General features: G+C 46.2%; 1 protein-coding gene and 1 non-coding gene across 2 annotated transcripts in view; both read left to right on the forward strand.

Moving 5' to 3' along the window:
• LOC126235970 (cytochrome P450 306a1) overlaps positions 1-20197 on the forward strand; it is a 417442-nt gene extending 397245 nt beyond the window's left edge. The window contains exons 6-8 of the mRNA XM_049944945.1: positions 4778-4924; positions 8219-8393; positions 19721-20197. Of these exons, the coding sequence (XP_049800902.1) occupies positions 4778-4924; positions 8219-8393; positions 19721-19899 (501 nt within the window). The 3' untranslated portion in view covers positions 19900-20197. The remainder of the gene's footprint in view (positions 1-4777; positions 4925-8218; positions 8394-19720) is intronic.
• Positions 1155-1229, forward strand: Trnal-caa (transfer RNA leucine (anticodon CAA)). Its single transcript has one exon. It is a non-coding gene; the product is annotated as a tRNA-Leu (tRNA).
• Positions 20198-24410: the final 4213 nt, after the last annotated feature.

Consider the following 24410-nt stretch of genomic DNA (forward strand, 5'->3'; position numbering starts at 1 on the left):
GAAGATTTTTGTGAGGTAAGTGATTTGTGAAAGGTATAGGTTAATGTTAGTCAGGGCCATTCTTTTGTAGGGATTATTAAAAGTCAGACTGCGTTGCGCTAAAAATATTGTGTGTTACTTCAGTGAATGTCTGAGTACGTTCAGTTTTGCTCAGCTGTTTGAAAATCAAATAATGTAAGAGGTGTATCAGCACAGTAATTCATTAATTTTTCTGAGGGGACGTTTCAGTAGCCCAGGTACACTTCGAAATCCCGACGACACTGTAGCGTAGCACGCCGCTAGAGGACCCAAAAACGTGGGTAGAGATTTTTGTTGATTTATTCAACCTGTCAAGATCAGGATTACCAAGTACCCTCTCACATCTAACCAGGCATCCTGTATATTCTACAAGGTGGGGCGAATAAAAGTGAACCGGACCATTTGTGGCAGCGTTACCGGAGTATGAAAACACCGATAGTTACTTCCAACAGGATAGAGCAACTGCCCATTCGGCCCGCTGAACGTGGAGCACATTCACACTGTCTTCAAGCCTGACAGAGTTGTTGGCAGAGGTCAGTCTGGTCGCGGCCATAGCTGGCCACCCAGGTCACCCGCTCTGTCAGTGTGCGATCACTTTTTATGGGGAGCCCTCAAGTCTAAGGTGTATCGCAGCAACCCTCATAGTCTTAAAGAACTGCTGCAAAACATTTCGGATGACACTGCAGCAATTCCTGCAATCCAGCTTTTATCCTCCTTGCTGACCAGGGCCCAGAAGTGCCAAGAGATGAAAGGTGGTCACGTTCAACATCTGCTATAGACATGTTAGTACTGAATTTCCTTTCTTGTGCTGTGTTTCTTTCTACCTGTAACTCTGTTCTCCAGGCCATTTTTATTTGCCCTACCCTGTATGTTACATTGAGCAGGCTATAGGGTCCGGCTTTTTGTATACACACTGATTTTTTTCCAAACATGTTTCAGCACCTCTGTGATATCATCAGTGCATTTTTGTTTATTCTGGAAACATCCCCCGGGCTGTGGCTAAGCCATGTCTCCGCAATATCCTTTCTTTCAGGAGTGCTAGTTCTGCAGGGTTCGCAGGAGAGCTTCTGTAAAGTTTGGAAGGTAGGAGACGAGATACTGGCAGAAGTAAAGCTGCGAGGACGGAGCGTGAGTCGTGCTTGGGTAGCTCAGTTGGTAGAGCACTTGCCCGCAAAAGGCAAAGGTCCCGAGTTCGAGTCTCGGTCCGGCACACAGTTTTAATCTCCCGTTAACCATATCAAAAATGGTACTGAAGTATATCCATTTGAAAGTAATACACATAACACCATTAAAAACAATAGTCCACGTTTTAGTAATAGCAATAAAGGTTTTTTCATACTGCACTTTCTGACGGATAATTGACATAAACGAATTCGGTACGTTAATATGGGTTTCCATTTTCCCATACTCCTTGGTGTCAGCTGTCACGAGGCCCCGCCACGTGGGGTTTACTCGTGATACACTGCTTCTATGTAATGTAACTAGCTCCTGATGCGTCTGATCTTTGTTGACTGAAAACTCCTTCGTATTTATCGCTCAGCATTTCGAGCTGTACCTGTCGAACCTGCGAATATTAAGTTGACTTCTCACGCCCAGAACGACAGCAAAATGAAATAATGTTTAAAAACCCCTACGTGATGACCTGTCATATATTCGGTCTCTAATACGGTTCCCGTCGTTGATATCTTAAAATGTAACCTTCGTTCCCTGTGCTCAACAGCGTAACATCTGCTACCGAAAGTATGGTGGCAAAACACGACACTCACTACTTTGTGATCTGCAACGCTTAGATAATTGCATTTGTGGTGTACCTCTGTAGGCAGAAAAGGCACTATTACTCTCTTTCCCTAATTTGTACGTTTATAATCACCATCAGTGGATTTCTGCGTGTCAACAGACAGACTGAAAAGATGCAGGAAGGAAGTTGTAACTGGGTCAGGATGGTTCCGAATGTTGCTGACGTCGTTACAAAAATGGTTCAAATTGCTCTGAACACTATGGGACTTAACTGCTAAGGTCATCAGTCCCCTAGAACGTAGAACTACTTAAACCTAACTAAGGACGCGACACACATCCACACCCGAGGCAGGATTCGAACCTGCGACCGTAGTGGTCGCGCGGTTCTAGACTGTAGCGCCTAGAACCGCCCGGCCACCCCGGCCGGCGACGTCGTTACAGGCCTTTTTGTTGATGCAGGATGGAAGGCAAGGCAGCAGGTATGATTAATCATCTCTTCGGTGCTCGAGGAATCACAAGGACAGTGACAATAACTATACGTTTCTTTAAAAAGTTCATAGAGCAGCCGAAGGCGCCACTACAGTGGTGTGTGCTGTCTCCACGCAGCCGATGCCGCATCGGCATAACAATGGTGGCGTGCCGGATGTGCACGAATGTCAGCTGTCGAAGTTGCTTGCTTCAGCAGCCTCATTACCGGAACAGCGCCAGCGGTTCGCAAACAGCTGAAGTCGTGAAAGCGCCGACCACCAACACCAGGAGACAGTAGGGTATGAATGTGAAACCCTCGGGCTCGGTCTGTGAACCAAAGACCCCTGAGTTGTGTCCTGGAATCGCCTGAGGCCAGCCAGCAGATAACTCCCAGGGGTCCTCGGTCCACCGACCGAGACTGAGGATGCTTCATTCCTGACCTGTTGTCACCAAGTGTTGGTGGTCGACGCTTCCGCTCCTTGAACTGTCTGTGAGCCTCCGGCGCTGCTTCGTTTATAAGGCTGCTGATGCGAGCAACTCCGACAGCTGACGTCTGTGCACGTCTAGCACGCCACCGTGGTTATGCTGTGTGACCTCAGCTCCATGAAGACATCACACACCATTGTAGCGACGCCTTCGGCTGATGTATGAGTTCTGTTAGAGAAACGTATTGTTATTCTCACTGTGTGCGTGGTACCAGCTCACCACTGCGGCGGCCTGGGCCTCGTATCACGCTGCACTGACAATGTCCCAGGCCCGGGAGCAGCAGCGTGGCTGGACGTGTTGTAACTTGTTCGCTTCAGTACAGTAACGCAGACTCACGTCGTATTATGTCACAACCCTCCCAGCTTTCCGCAACGGAATGCGATGGCACCCCTCTACTAGCTTGGTGCAAGTTATAGAAAGGACTCTGTGGAACGTAGACACGTTAGCAAAGACATTGGCAAATTATTAAATCCGTCCGGTCCGAGGACGATTAGTGCGGGAAAAACAATATGAGCCGGTGTATCCACTTATTTGCGTCGTGACTGTGGTTTCCCCACATACAAGTACACTACTGGCCATTAAAATTGCTACACCACGACGATGACGTGCTACAGACGCGAAATTTAACATACAGAAAGAAGATGCTGTGATATGCAAATGTTTAGCTTATCAGAGCATACACACAAGGTTGGCGCCGGTGGCTGACATGAGGAATGTTTCCAACCGACTTCTCATACACAAACAGCAGTTGACTGGCGTTGCCTGGTGAAACGTTGATGTGATACATCGTTTAATGAGGATAAATACGTACCATCACGTTTCCGACTTTGATAAAGGTCGCATTGTAGCCTATCGCGATTGCCGTTTAACGTATCGCGACATTGCTGCTCGCGTTGGTCGAGATCCAATGACTGTTAGCAGAATAGGGCATCGGTGGGTTCAGGAGGGAAATACGGAACGACGTGCTGGATTCCAACCGCCTCCTATCACTAGCAGTCGAGATGACAGGCATCTTATCTGCATGGCTGTAACGGATCGTGCAGACACGTCTCGATCCCTGAGTCAACAGATGCGGACGTTTGCAAGACAACAACCGTCTGCACGAACAGTTCGACGACGTTTGCAGCAGCATGGACTATCAGCTCGGAGACCATGGTTGCGGTGACCCTTGACGCTGCATCACGGACAGGAGCGCCTGCGATGGTGTACTCAACGAGGAACCTGGGTGCACGAATGGCAAAACGTCATTTTTTCGGATGAATACAGGTTCTGTTTATAGCATCATGATGGTCGCATCCGTGTTTGGCGACATCGCGGTGAACGCACATTGGAAGCGTGTATTCGTCATCGCCTTACTGGCGTATCACCCGGCGCGATGGTATGAGTTGCCAATGGTTACACGTCTCGGTCACCTCTTGTTCGTATTGACGGCACTTTGAACAGTAGACGTTACATTTCAGATGTGTTACGACCCGTGGCTCTGCCCTTCATTCGATCCCTGCGAAACCCTACATTCAGCAGGATAATGCACGACCGCATGTTGCAGGTCCTGTACGGGCCTTTCTGGATACAGAAAATGTTCGACTGCTGCCCTGGCCAGCGCATTATCCAGATCTCTTACCAACTGAAAACGTCTGGTCAATGGTGGCCGAGCAACTGGCTCGTCACAATACGCCAGTCACTACTCTTGATGAACTGTGCTATCGTGTTGAAGCTGCATGGGCACGCCATCCAAGCTCTGTTTGACCCAATGCCCAGGCGTATCAAGGCCGTTATGACGGCCAGAGGTGGTTGTTCTGGGTACTGATTTCTCAATATCTATGCACCCAAATTGTATGAAAATATAATCACATGTCAGTTCTAGTACAATATATTTGTCCAATGAATACCCGTTTATCATCTGCATTTCTTCTTGGTGTAGCAATTTTAATGGCCAGTAGTGCATGCTTGAATAGAAACAATGTCAAGGTCGGTGTCCTTCTCCAGTCCCACTGCCCCTGAAGCGACCAGCAAGTAGCCAGGAAGCAGAGCTCTGATCTCTCCGCCTTCCCCTGTGCCGTGCCCGCAGGAGCTGGTGTGGGAGGAGCTGCGCGCGCTGGGCCGGCGGCCCTGCCTGGAGGACTGCGGCTCGCTGCCGCGGCTCGAGGCGGCCATCCTGGAGACGCAGCGCATCCGCACCGTCGTGCCCGTCGGCATCCCCCACGGCGTCCTCCAGGTACTCACAGTGCTGCGCCAAGGCAGCGGCCGCAGCGCTTTCCTTACACCATACCACTCCGAACAAGTTGTTGCAGTATCGTGACAGACTTCTTTACCGCAAAAATTATCATGTTCTGTTTCCAGAGAAAGTGTATAGTGTTTGTGTACATTTTGCTATTTAATTATCCTTTCCTGTTGCTCATTTTCAAAATGTTCCAATGTGTAACCCCAATGTTTATCGATAAATTTATTTTCAATCATCTTTCTTGGTGAACATTATAAAAATTGTCAAAGTGCTACAATAGCGTAAATAAAAAAATCATCATACAGGAGCAAAATACTTGCATATGAATGACGATTTATTCAGACAAGCTGTAAGGTGGCAGAATAAATGGTCAGATTCGCACCTTACATGAGAGATTTATACATCGCAATGGGAAGGTGAATATGACACCTAACTTAATTCGGCGATTATGAGCAAATTTGCCTATCAGTATGTAATGCAAAACAGGGATGGCACTCAGTCGAGGGTCATTAATACACCGCTCCTATATAATGCATATCTATGAGCAGAAGGTGCAACAAGCAGTGAGAGGCATTTTAGTTTGGAATTTCAGAGGGGCGAGCAGAGGCAAGGCCGCACTACAGGGGGTACCACGGAAACCACTTAAAGGGGAGTCCCAAGCGGAAGGTCAACGACCGACCAGGTGACTGAGATGGGGAGAGCGAGTGCTACACACGTGAGAGAGTCAATGTACGCATTTAGGTCCCTGGAACGGGCACAAAACCTCAGATTGGCGGAAATGGGCTAGGAAGGAGAAAAGAGCCAAAGTTTCGACCCAATTTAATCGTAGGGACCTTGCGATTGGTAGAGAGTGTTTCCACAAAATAAGAGGAATGCTCCTATTGGTCGAAAAAAGCCGTGACGGGAAGAATGATAGAACCCAGGTGGGGAGACAGTATGGCTATGAGTAAGACAAGACGGAAATTTTGGTGGTCTCTTCTCTGAACTGGCGTCAAGTGCACCAGTTTTATCACACAAATAACTGTAGCAGCTGCTTCTTACGGGTTGCAATTCTTGTAGATGACCAATAGCACCGAATCGGATACTGAATTCGAAATTAATTATAAAACAATCTAAACAGACGTGTATTACAAGGTGACCGCTTTCGATCACAACATGATCATCTTCAGACGTTCAAACCTGTAATATGATACAGGATATAAATTAGAGAGACACAAAAAATGAACTTAAAATTATCTATAAAATTACAAAACATAGATATACCCATATTGATGGACAATAGCTGTACACGGAGTAAGAACCGCTGAATGACCGTAGTCAGCTGCTGGAGAGTGCAGCGTAGGTATTTCTTAAATCTGGCGCGGTGGTCTAGCGGTTCTAGGCGCTGAGTCTGGAGCCGCGCGACTGCTACGGTCGCAGGTTCGAATCCTGCCTCGGGCATGGATGTGTGTGATGTACTTAGGTTAGTTAGGTTTAAGTAGTTCTAAGTTCTAGGGGACTGATGACCATAGATGTTAAGTCCCATAGTGCTCAGAGCCATTTGAACCATTTGAATTTCTTAAATCTGGAGTCTCCGCCTAGTGCTGACAGCAAGATGTCAGCATTAGCGAATCAGGCATAAGTTGAAAGAGTTCTATTCGAAAAGATGTACTTATTAGTAAACGTCAAAATTACGTAGAATAATTGTGTAATAAAGAAGAAACAGCTTGTTACTGCAGCTATTGTCAAATAAATATACTAAGGACTTTAAAAATGAAACAAATAAACTTCACGTTCGTTGTGTATAGGTCGCTCTCTGGTGGCGTGCTGGAAAAATGGTTACGATGCTGTCGGTTTCTATGGAAATGGTGGACACTGTTTCAAAAGTGCAGCAGCAGTACGATTTCCAAAAAGATGGCGGTGAGTATCGATAGGTGATGTCCAGCACACGACATGCCACAGATGTACGAAATTGCTGGTTACTAAGGAGATGGTAGACACCGAACTCGGGCGGTTTCCATTGAAACGTTCGATAAACGTCGATAAATGTAGATCAGCAGAGAACGTTCCATAGGTGTAGTCCCAACATGTAAATTAAGTACTTAATTACTGGGAATAATTTCCGCGTGCGTCAGAATGAACTCTTCAACGTGTAATCGCAGTACTTTAGCATTTAGAAATGACTTATCTCTGAACACCGCCTCAGGAAGTGAACGGGTCCATAACGTATCCAGATCTTACTCAACAAAGTACGAGGGTGAGTCAAATGAAAACCTTAAACTTGTAATAACAAATCTAAATTTCGCGCCGTTATCCTGTAAGTTGGTAAGCGTGTTACAAACAGCGTGCAGAATGACCTGTAGGTGGCAGCATAGTGCAGATGCACACATACCGTCGCGGTATCAGTATAAAGATGGCCACACCACTTGCGACTTGCACCAGGGAAGAACAGCGTTCTGTTGTTCGGTTTTTGCGTAGTGATGGTGTGAAACCTATTGAAGTTCGATGAATGAAGGTTAAGTACGGTGATGCATGTTTGTCACAGCAGAAAGTCTACGAAACGAGTAGGAAGTTCGCAAATGGTGTGACTTCAGTGAAAGATGCTCCTCGTACAGGTCAGGCACAACGATTTGTGACTCCACAGAACATTACAGCAGTTGAAGCCATAGAGAAGGAAAACCGCCGAGTCACACTGAATGACATTGCAGCATGTTTACAGATTATTCATGGGTCAGCACACCACATTGTGCACGATGTGCTCCAGTGCCACAAAGTGTCTGCAAGATGGGTGGCACGGTAGCTGACTCCTGAAATGAGAGAACGACTTGTTGATCCTTGCTAAGAACTTCTTCGGCGCTTTGTACGAGAAGGTGATGGCTTCCTTGCAAGAATCGTTACTGGGGACGAAACCTGGGTTCACTTCCACCAACCGGGAACGAAGAGAGCGACCAAGGAATGGCGCCATTCCTCATCACTAAGTGATTTCCGTATGTTTGGACAACTCAAAGACGCAATGGGAGGAAAGAAGTTCCGTTCTGATGAAGAGGTACGCCACGCGGTGCATGCGTGGTTGCGCGGACTAACAAAAGAATTTTTTTCTAAACGAATTTATGCACTTTGTAAGCGCTGGAGGATTTGCATTGAGCGTGGGGGAGTTTATGTTGAAAAGTGAAACAGCTTTGTACCACTTCTGCACAATAAATAATACTTTTAAAAATATTTAATGTTTTCGTTTGACTCACCGACGATTACTGACGTAAATGTGGAGGGAGAACCGTGGAGCGCGCTGAGTGCGGTGTGTGTCCTCAGGACATGACGCTGGGCGGCTTCCACGTGCCGAAGGGCACCATGGTGCTGCCGTTGTTGTGGGCCATCCACATGGACCCCGAGGCGTGGCCCGAGCCAGAGCGCTTCAACCCGGCCCGCTTCCTGGACGACGACGGCCACGTAGTGCGCCGCGACAACTTCATACCTTTCCAGACAGGTAAGAGGAGCTAATGCTCACACTACTTCCTTCTTTTCTTTTCTCGGCTCTCCTTCCTTTTCAACCTTAGGGTGTATATTAGTAGTCATTCCACAACATATCATTTCCTGGTCTTGTCTGCGTGCTGCTCAAGCGCCGGAGCCTATTTCAGTGGTCAGGGGATAAAAAGGTCTCTCTAACCAGGAGATGATGGCTTGATCTTTTCCGAATGCTCGAAAATGGATTGGGAAGAAGGTCTATTGGGTCTGACTTGCCATTATTGGAAATAAGCTTTTGGAAGTGTTTACTAGACTTTTTGGTTCGAATGATCGTTCCTTTCGTATCCCTGAATACTGACCATTACTCCTGAGACGCCCCGTATAAGAGCGTGGAACCGTTAGTTAGAGGTAGTGTTCACTTAGCAAAACGGATCTGGCAGGATTTAATTTAAGCAAATAGATTCCATTGTGTCTGTGGAGATTTGAGAATTATTTTTTCGGGTGTCTTTCATCTGTCTATGGTGAACTGTATTCCTCTTTAGCTGAGGGGAAGTTTTCGGCAGAAGTTATAAGGAATCAGATGGAGATAGTGTACATATTCCAGTGCAGTGGCCAGAGTTGGGGGTCTTTCTGTAGGCAGCTGAACTGCTACAGGGCTTTTCATATTAACATTGGAGTACTGGAAAAATAAACCCTGTCTCGTGAGTCAGAGCGAACATGGCGTCCCATCACCACAAGTGTAGCGGGGCAGAGGATTAATTCGGCTCCGCCAAGAAACGCTCAGAGTAAATCTATGGAATAAAACGTCGCGTAATTTGTCTGTCGCACCGCACATCGCAAACAGCGTATCGATTCTGTTCACAGCTGCGAGTGGGATTTGACGCCACCCCACGTAAGCTCTGAAGATCGGCGGACTCGTTCGATGCACTCTTCTCTCTACTACGTCCTGTCGAACGATCTTCATCTGCGTAACATCTCTAATCTACATTCACTTCAACCAGCTTACTGTGGTCCGGATTTGTTCGCTCTGTACAGATTTTGCCGCCTCAGACTTCCCATCATTACTAAATTCATTATTCCTTGATGCCTCGGGAACGTGTTCTATCAGTCTAGTCTTCAATATAGTCTTCACTAGTTATCCGATTTACCAGTGCAATCTTCGGCATTCCTTTGCCGCACCTAATTTCAAAAACAGGCTGTGTGATGCAAGTACATCTGATTTGCGAACTGAAATTCCTCAGTCGTATGTGAAATTTTGTTAATACACTCCACTGCAGCCAAAATCCATCTCGTGCTATTACTGTCACTTGTGGGCTTACACTTTATAGAAGATGTGCCGTGTCTTGTGGCACATTTGTGTTTCCCGCTTTGCGACTATTCTGTGGCGGGACACGCATTGGATCGCTAGCAGCACGCGTCGAATGCAGTGAGTGCCGCGTCTGGTCTGTGACAGGAGCTGCAGTGGAGAAAGAGAAGTTGGAATCCACCGGCGAAAGGGAATGCATCCTTGGGGAAGCTCCACAGTGCCGCCTGGAATGTGAGCGGATAGCATGGTGGCAGCAAGGGAAGAAATTGCTTATCGTCGACACAGGGTGTGGCCTCCTGTTAATGCGAGGCATCCCGTGGCTGGAGTAGCAGACGGTGTTTGCCTACACATGTCCAGAGCACTCGGCAGCTAGGATCCAGGACGCGTTTGCGAAAGACAGATATCCGTTACCACGACTGGAAGACCCGGCATAAGAGTGACCCGTGCCATTCTGTTGCGCTGACTTTTGAGCCTGTAATGTATTGCCAAGGCTTTGAACTGACAAAATTCGGCGCGATCGCTATTGGCCTGTAGTTTGAGCAGCAGTGCCTTGTATCAGTTTATTATATTTTGATGAAACATGGTGAGGCTGTGTGTGGCCTGAATATTATAAAGCAGTAAGTTATCTGAGGAAATGTGTTTTGGTAATATGCTTATTCAAGCTACGAGGGCTATTCCGAAAGTAAGGTCCGATCGGTCACGAAATGGAAACGACTATGAAAATCCGATAAAGCTTTGCACAGATGTGTTGGGTAGTGTCTCTAGTATAACCCCAGTTAGCATCACGTCGCTCTTCTCATTTCTGAGCTCGCAGTGAGTGCGTAAAGATGTCTAGAAAATAGTGTCTGCCGCCAAGTACGGGGGCCTGGTGAGAAATTTCCCCTGAAGCTATGCAGCTAACATTACATAACTGTCGTGCTGTTTCGTCTTCAAGACAATTCTCAGCCGCATTCTGCAGGGGCAATGAAGATGCTCCTGCATCGTTTTCAAATGGAAATGTGAGATTACCCACAATACAGCCCGTAATTGTCTCCCTCTGAGTTTCAGCTCAGGTCACATGAACCGCTGGTTATGAAGACAACATTTCGGCACAAGACAACGAGCCGTAGGCCAGCGTAGAGAGTTGGCGGAGAGCACTGGCGGCTGCCTTCTATAGCGAGGGTATGGGAAAGTTGGTACAACGCTACGATACACGTCTAAGTCGGGTCGGCGACTATGGAGATAAGTAGCTGCAAGGTGTATCTAACTGTTGCAAATAAAACATTTTTGATTTTTACCGTGGTTTCCATTTCGCGACCTATCGGACCTTACTTTCGGAATAGCCCTCGTATTTTTGTGTATGACTTGGTAACTAATGTAGGTTTCGTTATTGTATTACTGTAGGTTGGGTATATTGTCCTTGATTTCTGGTTTGCTTAAGTTGTTGGCCGTAGCGGGATGTTATTGTGCAGCCTTACCCTACTGGGTGTTGTTGCAGGTTATACTGAATGCCCATTTTGTTAATTTCGGTGTGGGAAATATTTGTGTTGGATGACATATGTATATTAGAGTAAGGTATTCTGACTGTACATTCATTGGTTCCCCCTTCAGGCTTTAGCACGGTATTATGGTGGGACGAGAGCTTATTTTTCGAAATTTCATGTTATTAAATCAGGTGTGAAGTCATTTGCAAAATCGAAACGAACTCCTGGTTGTTTTATCTTATGCATGCAGTCTGGTAACTGCATGGCTCGTGCTGTTAATGAAATTAAAATTGAAACTTCCTGGCAGATTAAAACTGTGTGCCCGACCGAGACTCGAACTCGGGACCTTTGCCTTTCGCGGGCAAGTGCTCTACCATCTGAGCTACCGAAGCACGACTCACGCCCGGTACTCACAGCTTTACTTCTGCCAGTATCTCGTCTCCTACCTTCCAAGCTCTCCTGCGAACCTTGCAGAACTAGCACTCCTGAAAGAAAGGATATAGCGGAGACATGGCTTAGCCACAGCCTTTGGGATGTTTCCAGAATGAGATTTTCACTCTGCAGCGAAGTGTGCGCTGATATGAAACTTCCTGGCAGATTAAAACTGAGTTCCCGACAGAGACTCGAACTCGGGACCTTTGCCTTTCGCGGGCAAATGCTCTACCATCTGAGCTACCGAAGCACGACTCACGCCCGGTACTCACAGCTTTACTTCTGCCAAACTTTACAGAAGCTCTCCTTCGGTAGCTCAGATGGTAGAGCACTTGCCCGCGAAAGGCAAAGGTCCCGAGTTCGAGTCTCGATCCGGCACACAGTTTTAATCTGCCAGGAAGTTTCATATCAGCGCACACTCCGCTGCAGAGTGAAAATCTCATTCTGGAAACATCCCCCAGGCTGTGGCAAAGCCATGTCTCCGCTATATCCTTTCTTTCAGGAGTGCTAGTTCTGCAAGGTTCGCAGGAGAGCTTCTGTAAAGTTTGGAAGGTAGGAGACGAGATACTGGCAGAAGTAAAGCTGTGAGTACCGGGCGTGAGTCGTGCTTCGGTAGCTCAGATGGTAGAGCACTTGCCCGCGAAAGGCAAAGGTCCCGAGTTCGAGTCTCGGTCGGGCGCACAGTTTTAATCTGCCAGGAAGTTTCATATCAGCGCACACACCTGCTGCAGAGTGAAAATCTCATTCTGGAAATTAAAATTGGTTGCACAATCCCCAACCAAACTACATACCCACCGGAACCCCGCGCCACAAATGTCTACGTGCAAAACCCATATATATTCTGGTTGTCAATAGATCAATTTAAAATGTTACGGACACGAGAGATAATTCATGAATTACTCTCTTCGTCAGAGTGTAAACTGTTTTGAAACATCTTGTCATCTTAAAGCTTTCTGCCGAACCGTTGCTGGAACCGAGATCCTTGCCCATCGCTGACAATGCTTTTATTACCTGATCTATCCAGGCAAGAGCCGCGAACCGCCTCACAGATTCGCTACAGTGCGAAAGATTCATTCGCCTTCTGTGGCTGCTTCTTGCCCTATAATACGCTTTCTTCGAGAAATAGCGGCCCTCCATAGCATACACGAGAGCTTCAGTTGAGTTGTCCAGATGTCTGGTGTAGGAATAACAATTTTGAGTAGTAATCAAGACGTCCAAGGTCCGGTTAGCTTCTCAGCAACTGCTTAAATTCTTAATAAAAATCCTCAACAATGGCGGCCAAATACTTCCGGTATAAAAGGTCAGCCTCGATCTGCGAATGACCTCGTCAAAGAGGGAGCGGACAGAGTTTCAGGACAGCCTCTTATCTTGGGGCTCGGGAACTAAAAAGTCGAAGAATCTTTAACGATCAACGCCATCTGGGTGCAGAAGGCAATGGAAACCACTGCATTAAAGACACAAAATCTGTGTTCACAGTACGTGTGAACTGTAGTTGAAAAAGTGTCATGAAGATTTCTCTATTTGCAGAAAACTGTGGATTAGGCCCTTGTTCGGATGTCTGGGAGGAAACTGCCAAGGATGAGGTAACCACGAGAAAAAGAATGAATAATCAACGAAAAGGTAAGTCGCTGGGGAGCTAACCGGGACCCTGGACGTTTTGACAATACAAGAAATGAGCAAGTTCTCCACAGAAGCGGCTAACAAAGAATACACTGAAATGGAAAACACCGACAAGAAGGAACGGGATAATACGACGTGTGTTAAGACATCAGGGAGTAGCTTCCATAGAACTAGAAGGAGCTTTAGGGGAAGACAGAGAGGATTAATACAATAAATAATTAAGGACGTTGGGTGCAACGATTTTCCGAAGAGGAGTAGGGGTATTCGTTTTGGCCGCATCTGATCAGTCAGGAGACTGATGACTCAAAAAACGAGAAGATCACTTGTTCATAATTCAGCCGTCGTTTTTACATGGGAACCAAAAAAATGTTCAAATGTGTGTGAAATCTGATGGGACTTATCTGCTAAGGTCATCAGTCCCTAAGCTACTTAACCTAAATTATCCTAAGGACAAACACACACACACCCATGCCAGAGGGAGGACTCGAACCTCCGCCGGGACCAGCCGCACAGACATGGGAACCGACGTTGGTAATTATATCAGTGGTACTTAAAGAAAAAAGTATCAAATTTGGGTTTAGACGGTAGGAGGGACGCTAACAGAATAGTGAAGATGGGGTTGAATAGTGTCTGCTCAGCACACTCGTTAAGAACATTACTCTCGAAAGATAATTGTCTAGGTTCTAGTACCTGTCCAGCACAAAGAATTGATCTGTTAGGAAGATTCCTAATGGAGGTGGTCCAATGCTCTGTTGAATATATTTACTTCGACATTTGCTCTTTTTTATTCCGCTTGTATGTACGCCGACCGTTCAAGAAGTTCCAAGATCAGTTTTATTCCTGGCGTATAAGCGACTTCGGAGCAGTAACTACGGCGGCAACTTGAACTAACAACTGCAAACAACAATGTGCAGTTGAGGAGTCACTCGTCAGCATGCAGTGCTAAGTTGTGGGTGTGATGTAGGGAGTTTTACTAGCAACTGTTTTAGCATAATCGGAATTCACTTCGGCTTTCTCGCCCTTTGTCTGTTCATATTTTTTTGTTAACGTTCAGAGACAGAACATTTCCAAATATCGGTAGCGGTAATTTCGTAAAGCGTAATCATCTTTAGTCAATATTATTATTATTGCTATATATATTCCTGCTTCTCTGTATTTTTAGTTTCTGCTAATCTCCACCACTACAGGAAACATAACAGCAGGGAGAGTTTCTCACGAGAACCGCGGTGTTCTAATTTCAGCCTGACATTTCTGACCCACTCCACAGCTACTGAATACCAGGCAGGTGCCTGCACCCCTTTTCGTCGAAGAACGCCACAGCCATCCTACATCTGTGCCTGTCTGCACATACTTCATATCACAGGGTTCGGGGTTCGATTCCCAGCCGAATTGGGGATTTTCTCTGCCCGGGGACTGGGTGTTTGAGTTGTCTTCACATTTTTATCGTCATCATTCGTGACAGTGGCTCGATTGGACTGTGTAAAACATTGGACTCTGTAAAAATTGGGACTTTGTATGGGCGCTGATGACCGCGCAGTCGAGCGCCCCGCAAACCAAACATCATCATCATCATCATCATACTTCAAAGAGCCAAATGCCGCAGCACCATCTATCCAGCATAGGAGAGTCATTTGTGTTCGCTCAGAAAATTTGGTTCAGCTAACAGTAATGCATCACTCTGGACAGTGTTCTTGGCGCATAAGGTTGACCAATCATGAAGACACTACTTTGGTCCAGTACCAACTTCTAGCTTAAAAATTTGCGTCTTGTATGGAAAAGGAGGGGAGTTACGTGTTCTTTCACCTTCGATTGAGCAACAGTTCTCGCCTGTCACATAGGCAAACAGCATGGAGTCGTCCTCTCCATGTAGAATTTGTTGAAAATAGAGAATTGATGGCTGCGAACTTAGTTTCTAGAATTCTGCTCCAGGCCAATAGTTCATCTCCAGCCACCGTCTGGCGCGTGTCGGAACACACTAGCTGTTTATGGGAATGTAAGTATCACAATTACGGTAGTGCAGTCCAATTCTGTGCAGGTCGTTGCTTGCTTACTTTCCCACGCAACTTATGTTGCTTAATTTCGTTGTAATTTGCAGCATCTTGTTGTAATATTAACGTTTTAATTTCGCGAGCTGCCCAGATAACCAGATCTTGTCGCGCTTAATCCATAGTCTTCCGCATATTCTGGTACGTCTCCAATGTTGGCGTCATTTTGTAATTTGATTTGTATTGAATCGAACTATGCTCTCTATTAATTTAATCGTGATTTACGTTACTCGTTAGACTTGGGTTTCACGACTGTTTCACTTGTCCTCCTGATTGTTATGGTTAGGCGACCCAATTAAAAATATATATAACCTGTTACGTACCCGGTTAGTTAGCAGTAGGCAAGATAAATTTAGCTCAGTTGACGAAATAAAATTACACCAAAACTCAAATACAAGTTAAAATTTAACACACACGGCGAACAATAGTTCAAAACATTATTCAATCTCATAGGTGAGCAGATGTCATTACCAAGGGGAGTGTGCGGACCAACTTGAAGCAACTATAACATGGCATAGACCAAATTACAGATTTGGCAGTCTATGCAGAGAAGTCGGTAAGAAAGGGCAATCAAGTCAGGAAACGATCACCGTCGCCCACATACACACTCGCGCACGGGCACAGAGGAGCGAACCTTAAGCCAGGGAGATAGGACAGGCAGGGTGCAAAAAAATTCGTCACAGGGCACTCCGAACCACTGGACGGGAACTACCAAAATTCACCCAACTTAAACTTTACGTACGACCCCCAGGTGAGGAAATGGGAAATCGTGCGGCCACAGGCCAGCCAAAACCTCCAGACACACAAACACAATCCCATAAATTCCAAAACATAATTTAATCAATTATCCCCCAAAACCCCGTATCTTGGCACAAGCGAAATTACAGGCCACAGGATCCTAAGGCACTCTGCAGAAGAGTAAGGAGGGAAAAGGTTAAACAAAGTTCTGCAACGGCACAATAGAACGCAAAGAAAAACATACTAAGTAAGGTACATCACCCCACAGAAAGCCGAGAAACGCGAACACTGGGGTTTGCCCACGATTCCGACACAATCATAACAACGAAGATAATCTTCTTCATCCGGCCATAGCACGCTGAAACACTCAAACAGCACCAAACTTCCGAGGACGGAAAAGTACTCCCCTGTAAACTACGTCCGGGAGCAGCACAGCCACAAGCTCCTGGCAAGGTGCCGTCCAGGGAAATCGCCGCGAGAAAGACGATCCAGCACGATTATCGCCACCCAGGCCTCAGCAAGGCGCAGTCAGACAGGGCAGGAAAGCCGGTAATCAGGCGACGACGTCAACCACCGACCCGGGGAGCAGCAAGTAACACCAGCCCCGTCCAGCGACAGCGCGGAGGGACCCACCGTCCGACGCAAAAGGCAATGCTCGCGCCCAAACTTGACTGCCCGCGCACACAACACGCCACCGGGCAGAGACGGCGCCACCCGCCGCCAGGAGGCGCCCCGCAGCCGAGAAAGAAACACCACTCGGAGGCCCAACGATCGAGAATCGATCGGGAATACCGCCGCCACGGCACAAGTACATTTACATCTACGTCAGTACTACGCAAGCCACCTGAACGGTTGTGGAAGAGCGCCTTTGTGGTACCACTAACTGATTCCCTCGTCCCTCTCCCAACCGCGAACGGTGCATGGTAAAAATGGTACTCGGCAAGTCTTTGTACTAGCTTTAATTCCTCGACTCTTTTCGTCGTAGTCATTTCGCGAGATGTATGAGGGAGTAAGTAATATGTTGTTCGACTCTTTCGGGAAAGTAATCTCTCGAAACGTCGAGAGTAAACCTCTCCGTGATGCACAAGGCCTCTCTCGTAGTGTCTGCTACTGGAGTTGGTTGAGCATCTTTGTGACGCTCTCGCGCCGACTAAACGATCCCGTGACGAAATGCGCCGCTCTTCTTTGGATCTTCCATATCTCTATCAGTTCTACCTGGTAAGAATCCCAGATTGATAAACATTACTCAAGAATCGGAAAAAAAGCGCTTAGCAAGCCACTTCTTTCGTGGATGAATTACATTTCGTTCACATTCTTCATATGAATCTCAGCTGGAATCTGCTTTTCTAACTACTCGTTTTATGTGATCATTCCACTTAAGGTCTCTCTCTATAGTTACTTCAGGATATTGTATGGTAGATACTGTTTCCAACAATTTGTCATCAGTGGTGTGGTTGTAGAGTAGTGAATTTCTTTTCGAGTGTGTGCGCAGTATGTTACATTTGTTTACGTTAAGGGTCAATTGCCAAAGCCTGCATATCTCACCAATCTTCTGTGGGTATTTTTGCAAATGGATACTGTCCTCTACGGTTGCTACTTTCTTATAGACAATCACATCATCTCCAATCAGTCTTAAAAAGCTTCTGACGCTTTCTACGATTTAGTTTTACGTGTTATCTTTCACAGCAATGAAGATGCACTGGCTCGTCTTATATTTCTGGTCTCATTAATTAGGACAAGAAATTTCAAGCCATCGAGGCTTCTAGGTGTTATAGTCCCACAAGATACGCAGAAGAGCTTGTGTGAAGTGTGGAAGGTACGAGAGGGGTGCTGGCGGAAGCAAAACTGAGACGGCGTGTAGGAAGGTGTGCCTATATAACTCAGTTGGTAAGAGATTTGCCCACGAAAGACAAGGTTCCTGGGCAGAGCACCGTTCCGGCACATTGTTTTAATCTGACAGGAAATTATGATAGTAAAACATTCCGTAAGGTTTTATTATTCAATGTCTCTTCAGACCTGGAAACCTGGACGAAACTACACTACTGGCCATTAAAATTGCTACACCAAGAAGAAATGCAGATGATAAATGGGTATTTATTGGACAAATATATTATACTAGAACTGACATGTGATTACATTTTCACGCAATTTGGGTGCATATATCCTGAGAAATCAGTACCCAGAACAACCACCTCTGGCCGTCATAACGGCCTTAATACGCCTGGGCATTGAGTCAAACAGAGCTTGGATGGCGTGTACAGGTACAGCTGCCCATACAGCTTCAACACGATACCACAGTTCATCAAGAGTAGTGACTGGCGTATTCTGACGAGCCAGTTGCTCGGCCACCATTGACCAGACGTTTTCAATTGGTGAGAGATCTGGAGAATGTGCTGGCAAGGGCAACAGCCTAACATTTTCTGTATCCAGAAAGGCCCGTACACATGCGGTCGTGCATTATCCTGCTGAAATGTAGGGTTTCGCAGGGATCGAATGAAGGGTAGAGCCAGGGGTCGTAACAGATCTGAAATGTAACGTCCACAGTTCAAAGTGCCGTCAATGCGAACAAGTGGTGACTGAGACGTGTAACCAATGGCACCCCATACCATCACGTCTGGTGATATGCCAGTACGGCGATGACGAATGTACGCTTCCAATGTGCGTTCATCGCGATGTCGCCAAACACGGATGCGACCATCAGGATGTTGTAAACAGAACCTGGATTCATCCGAAAAAATGACGTTTTGCCATTCGTGCACCCAGGTTCGTCGTTGAGTACACCATCGGAGGCTCTCCTGTCCATGATGCAGCGTTAAGGGGTAACCGCAGCCATGGTCTCCGAGCTGATAGTCCATTCTGTTGCAAACGTCGTCGAACTGTTCGTGCACATGGTTGTTCTATTGCAAACATCCCCATCGACTCAGGGATCGCGACGTGGCTGCACGATGCGTTACAGCCATGCGGATGCCTGTCATCTCGACTGCTACTGATTCGAGGCGGTTGGGATCCAGCACGGCGTTCCGTATTACCCTCCTGAACCCACCGATTCCGCATTCTGCTATCAGTCATTGGATCTCGACCAACGCGAGCAGCAATGTCGCGATACGATAAACCGCAATCGCGATAGGCTACAATCGGACCGTTATCAAAGTCGGAATCGTGATGGTACGCATTTCTCCTCCTTACACGAGGCATCACAACAACGTTTCACCAGACAACGCCTGTCAACTGCTGTTTGTGTATAAGAAATCGGTTGGAAACTTTCCTCATGTCAGCACGTTGTAGGTCTCGCCACCGGCGCCAACCTTGTGTGAATGCTCTGAAAAGCTAATCATTTGCATACCACAGCATCTTCTTCCTGTCGGTTAAATTTCGCGTCTGTAGCACGTCATCCTCGTGGAGTAGCAATTTTAATGGCCAGTGGTGTACATTACCTACGTTAAGTGGCCAGTGTGCGCGCAGTTTTGGAACTTCCTGGAAGATTGAAACTGTGTGTTGGACCGAGATTCGAACCTGGAATCTTTATCAGCGTGCACTGTGGATTTGGATATGTGCTAATGTGAGCTACGTTAAGCGCCAGAAAATACACCTGTGTACATTTCAAGGCTCCGGAACGACATGTTGTGCTGTGTACACATCGTAAAGAAACGGAGTGGTGCCTCTTTAGTCGTTTGCAGCGTTGTTAACTGCACCTGTTGAAGCCTGTCAGTGGGAGCGCTCAGTGCTGCGTGCGTGCGTGTTGCAGGGAAGCGCATGTGCGTGGGCGAGGAGCTGGCGCGCGTCGTGCTGTGGCTGTACTGCGGCGCGCTGCTGCAGCGCCTGCGCGTCTCCGCCCCCGACGCCGCCGCCGGCCCGGACCTGCGCGGCGCCTGCGGGATCACCCTCACGCCGCCCCCGCAGCCGCTGCGCTTCACGCCCCGCTGACCGGCTCCACCCGCGCCATCTTCTCTGCCTTCTCTCTCTCTCTCACTGCTTAAAAAAGAAAGTCATACGTACCCGCTCACTGTCTCGATAATCGTGTTTGACTGAAGACTCCCTTCACAACATCCCACATCTGCCCTGGATATTTTGCCATGGCAACATCATGTGACAATAAAAACCAGCTTTTCTTTTGATTTCCTTTACCTCGCCTCCGACAAGTAGCCCATTTTTTTAAAGCTATAATAAGTGAGTAACATTTATCTGTGACGAAATGTATACATTTCTTTAATAAAGCGCTACATGTGGTCAATGAATGAATGGTATTAAGTGTGTTTGACGTTTATGTAAATATTCCAAAAACATTAACGCCTACCAAGCGCAGCCTAATGGAAAGGAACTGACTCCTTGCGTTCTACACATCTTCACGCCCTGGCCCTTACTGACTGTATTACTTTTTGTCCTTTTCCTGACATTTACAATTTCCCATGGCTAGTGCATGAGAAATTCAGGATGTATCAAAAAGAATAATCCGATTTCGCACGTCCATCTATCTATCTGTCGCTTGAGCCTTGTCCCGCAGTGACGCAGGGCGAGCCATCGTTAACCGGATGTGGCATGTTAATGGTTAAGGGGTGGCCGGATGCCCTTCCTGCCGCCACCCCGTACCCCTTGGGACGGAATTAGTGGACCCCGTCTGCGCCGAGTGTAATCCATGGAATAGTGTGAATGTGTTCAGATGTCTGCGAGCCGTGTAACTGAGGCGGAACAATGGGACTAGCCCGGTATTCACTTAGCGAGATGTGGAAAACAGCCTAAAAACCACATCCAGACTGGCCGCCACTTCGGCCCTCGTTAATCCGCCGGGCGGATTCGATCCGGGGCCGGCGCGCCTACCCGAGTCCAGGAAGCAGCGTGGTACGCGCTCGGCTACCCTGGCGGGTTCCGATTTCGCACTTCTATATTTCTGAAACTAATAAATACATACAATGAATTTTGTTTTTTGACGAACGAGAAACTCAAGGTTTTTTTTCTTTCATACGCTTTCATAGGTGTTCAATATGGCCACCTTGAGATGCACGACATATGTTAATGCGGTACTGAAATTGTTCCCACACTGCAGCGAGCATGTCTTGAGTTACAGCTTCCACGCCGGCTGCTGTGGCAGAGCGGTTCTAGGCGCTTCAGTCCGGAGCCGCGCTGCTGCTGCGGTCGCAGGTTCGAATCCTGCCTCGGGCATGGATGTGTGTGATGTCCTTATGTTAGTTAGGTTTGAGTAGTTCTAAGTCTAGGTGACTGATGACCTCAGATGTTAAGTCCCGTAGTGCTCAGAGGCATTTGAAACATTTCAACAGCTTCCACATCTGCTGTTATGTGAAGTCTCAGTTCATTCACTGCTGTTGGTAACGGAGGCACATAAACAGAGTCTTTTATAAACCCCCACAAGAAATAATCACATACAGTCAGCTCCGGCGAACTCGGAGGCCAGTAATGTAGGGCTGAATCATTTGCTCCAGTGCAACCGATCTATCGCTCAGTATCCTTTGATTTAAAATTTCCTGCGCTTCCAGATGCCAGTGTGGCGGTGCCCCATCCTGTTGGTAAATGAAATCATTCGAATCAGTCTCCAACTATAGAAAAAAAAGTTTTCAAGCATATCGAGATATTTGCTCCCTGTAACAATGTTCTCGGCAAAGAAAAGTGGACCATACACCTTTTCCCGTGAAACTCCACAAAACACATTAAATTTTAGAGAGTCACATGTTGAACAACTTCATGTGGTTGTTCCGTACCCCATATTGTCACATTATGACGGTTCACCTTTCCATTTAAGTGAAATGTTGCCTCGTCACTAAACATTAGGCGTGGAGGAAAACTGCCATCCACCCATCTTGCCAAGAACGAAATTACAGAACTCTACACGTTGTTGTTTGTCACCTTCACGAAAAACTTGCTGTAGCTGAATATTGTATGGTTTCATCTGTAGACGTCGACGCAACACAAGCCAGACGGAGTTCGGGGGCATGTTGAGCTGTCGAGCTGCACGGCGAACGGATTTCTACGGACTCCTTGTGAAACTATGGCGGATGCGTTCGACATCTACCTACGGTGCATTTTTAATTTGGGAAGACGAGTGGCGACTTGTAAGTACTCTTAAAAAAGTTCCGGCTAAGACCCAATTAAAACCCTGCATAATACCGACTTTCAAATTATTTTCTTAACAGAAAAACACGTGACTACACTATATTTTTTCCCCCTTTGGCTGAGATGTAGGGAATGGGGAGCCCCCTCCCCCTTGCCCACCCGTATGGGAGCCCTTGATTCTAGGTAGTCCATTATCTGTCCTTCTTGCTACTTGACCAGTTCAGTTCAACTGTCTCTTCTTTAGCATTTCGACGACGTTTCGATGATTCTACAGCTCACCTAATTCTTAATTTTTTTCTGCCCCTGCATTCCACGCTACACTCTAAGTAAAAGAAAAAGCGACCCACCACAAAGGAATTATCCGAATGGTACGGAAATCCATAGATGTGATTCAAACGTACAGCGAAACAAATGATTACAAGTTCAGAAAAATTGAATGATCTAGTCAAGAGAAAGAGCTTCACAAATTGGGCAAGTCAATAACGCGTTGCTACATGATACCACATCTACCGATTTCTGTCCCATTCGTATAATTTCTTCGTGGTGAATCCTTCTTTTCTCTTTCTTCGTCTTACAGTGTAGTTAATAGATTAAAGTGAATTTGGAAATTTGTACTAAGTAGTCTTTCCTTAAGATATCGATCAAACTAAAATATGTTTTATTCGCTGTTAGTAGACGGGCATCTACTGCTATGCCCGTTCTAATTACTTGAAGCGGTCAACTGTCTTCAAAGTTAGTCTATATACAACCAAAGGTGTCCCATTTCGGATTTTCTTACTAATCCTACGTTGTCTTCATGAACTCCTAGTCCTCTTTTCTCAGAAACTTTATAATAATTCTGCGTCATTCTGATTAATTCTGTTTTGGAACCACTTATTAATGCTATAAGGGGCGATCAGAAAGTTTCCGTTCGAAGGATGTACAGCCCAGAATTGGTATGCCAATCAGGCAAAAACGCCGTGAGCACTGAGACAATCATCCCACCGGGTTGAAGATACCCTTTTGGTCAAACACCGTGTCCTGGAGGTCCGTAACTGTCTGCTGCACATCTGTGTCTGACAGGAATCGCCGATACTTCAAGTCCTTTTTCAATGATTTGAAGGCGTGGTAATCTCATTGGACGAGATTATGACTAACGCTCTAATCAAATCATCAACCGCCGACTAGTTACTGTCCGTAATGGATGAAGCTGGTGTCCCAGATCGATCAGCGTCTATCGCGAATCGAGACCAGTGCGAAACTTGGTGCAGCATTCCAGAATGGTGGTTTTTGACAGACATGCTGCCCCATGCACATTCTTTATACTCCAGTGGACGTCTACCGGCGTTTACCCTTCGGCAACCAAGAAAAAATAGCACGTAGGTCCTGTCTGGACGCATTTGGCAATAACGTCACACAAATGCCAAACTAATACGCTTCTTGCAAGTCTGTGCTTATAGACCCGTATAGAAGTCGAGTTACGTTACTTATACCTGCAGCAATGCCCTCAAACGGAAACTTTTTGGTAGACCATTATACATAAACGAGTCGTAAAGTCTAGTAATATTCACCCCCTGAAATTTAACCCTTGTTGATTAGGTATAGTAAATTCTCTCCCGATCTTCTCTAAGACGTGGTTAAATAAAATAGTTTAAATAGTGTCCCCTTGCCTCAGTTCACAGTCCATCTTAAAATTTTCAGTTTCTACTACCGCTGTCTTTATACACATAACGTATACACATTTTTACTAATTCTACCTCATTGTATTTCGGAGTGTGTCGGCGTGTTATCACATTTATTTTCAAATCTATGAATAAAATGTGTGCATCTGCACTGAGAGATAGATATAGGGCTTTTAGTTATAGACTGTGGAGTTCTGAGAAGTTTAACCCTATCTCGCGAATCAAAGCAAGACTGGTAATATTTATTATGACTGGTAGCATAGCATAGCATAGCAGAATAGAGAATCAGTCCGGATCGGTCAATAAACATTTCCGATTAAGAGGGTATTCCTCTTTGAAAGCAAGAAAAATAGGTGATTTTCGTGATTTTTCAAGTAAAATAGAAAGTAATGCTAACTCTGATGACATATATTTATTCCTTACACTTTCGTTTTTAAAGAACCATTTTTGTGTCCACATTGGACGCTCCCCATAACTGCTGCACCCGGTAGAAGGAACCCTTCTAGCCGGATCATTGGTCACTGGCGGGAAATCCCCAAGCCCTCCAACTGAAACTGTAAAAAAACAATTTTGCGTAAGTTACTTTCAATATATTTTCTATCGGCTTACGTAGGATAATTGAAAAATATGAAGTTCTAACAAAATACTGACGTGTTGAAACAAATTTTTTATTTTCATCTCCCACTAAATTGAGACAAAAGGATGCTCCGA

The sequence above is a fragment of the Schistocerca nitens genome, chromosome 1 (assembly GCF_023898315.1).
Source record: "Schistocerca nitens isolate TAMUIC-IGC-003100 chromosome 1, iqSchNite1.1, whole genome shotgun sequence".
In the NCBI taxonomy this organism is placed as follows: domain Eukaryota; kingdom Metazoa; phylum Arthropoda; class Insecta; order Orthoptera; family Acrididae; genus Schistocerca; species Schistocerca nitens.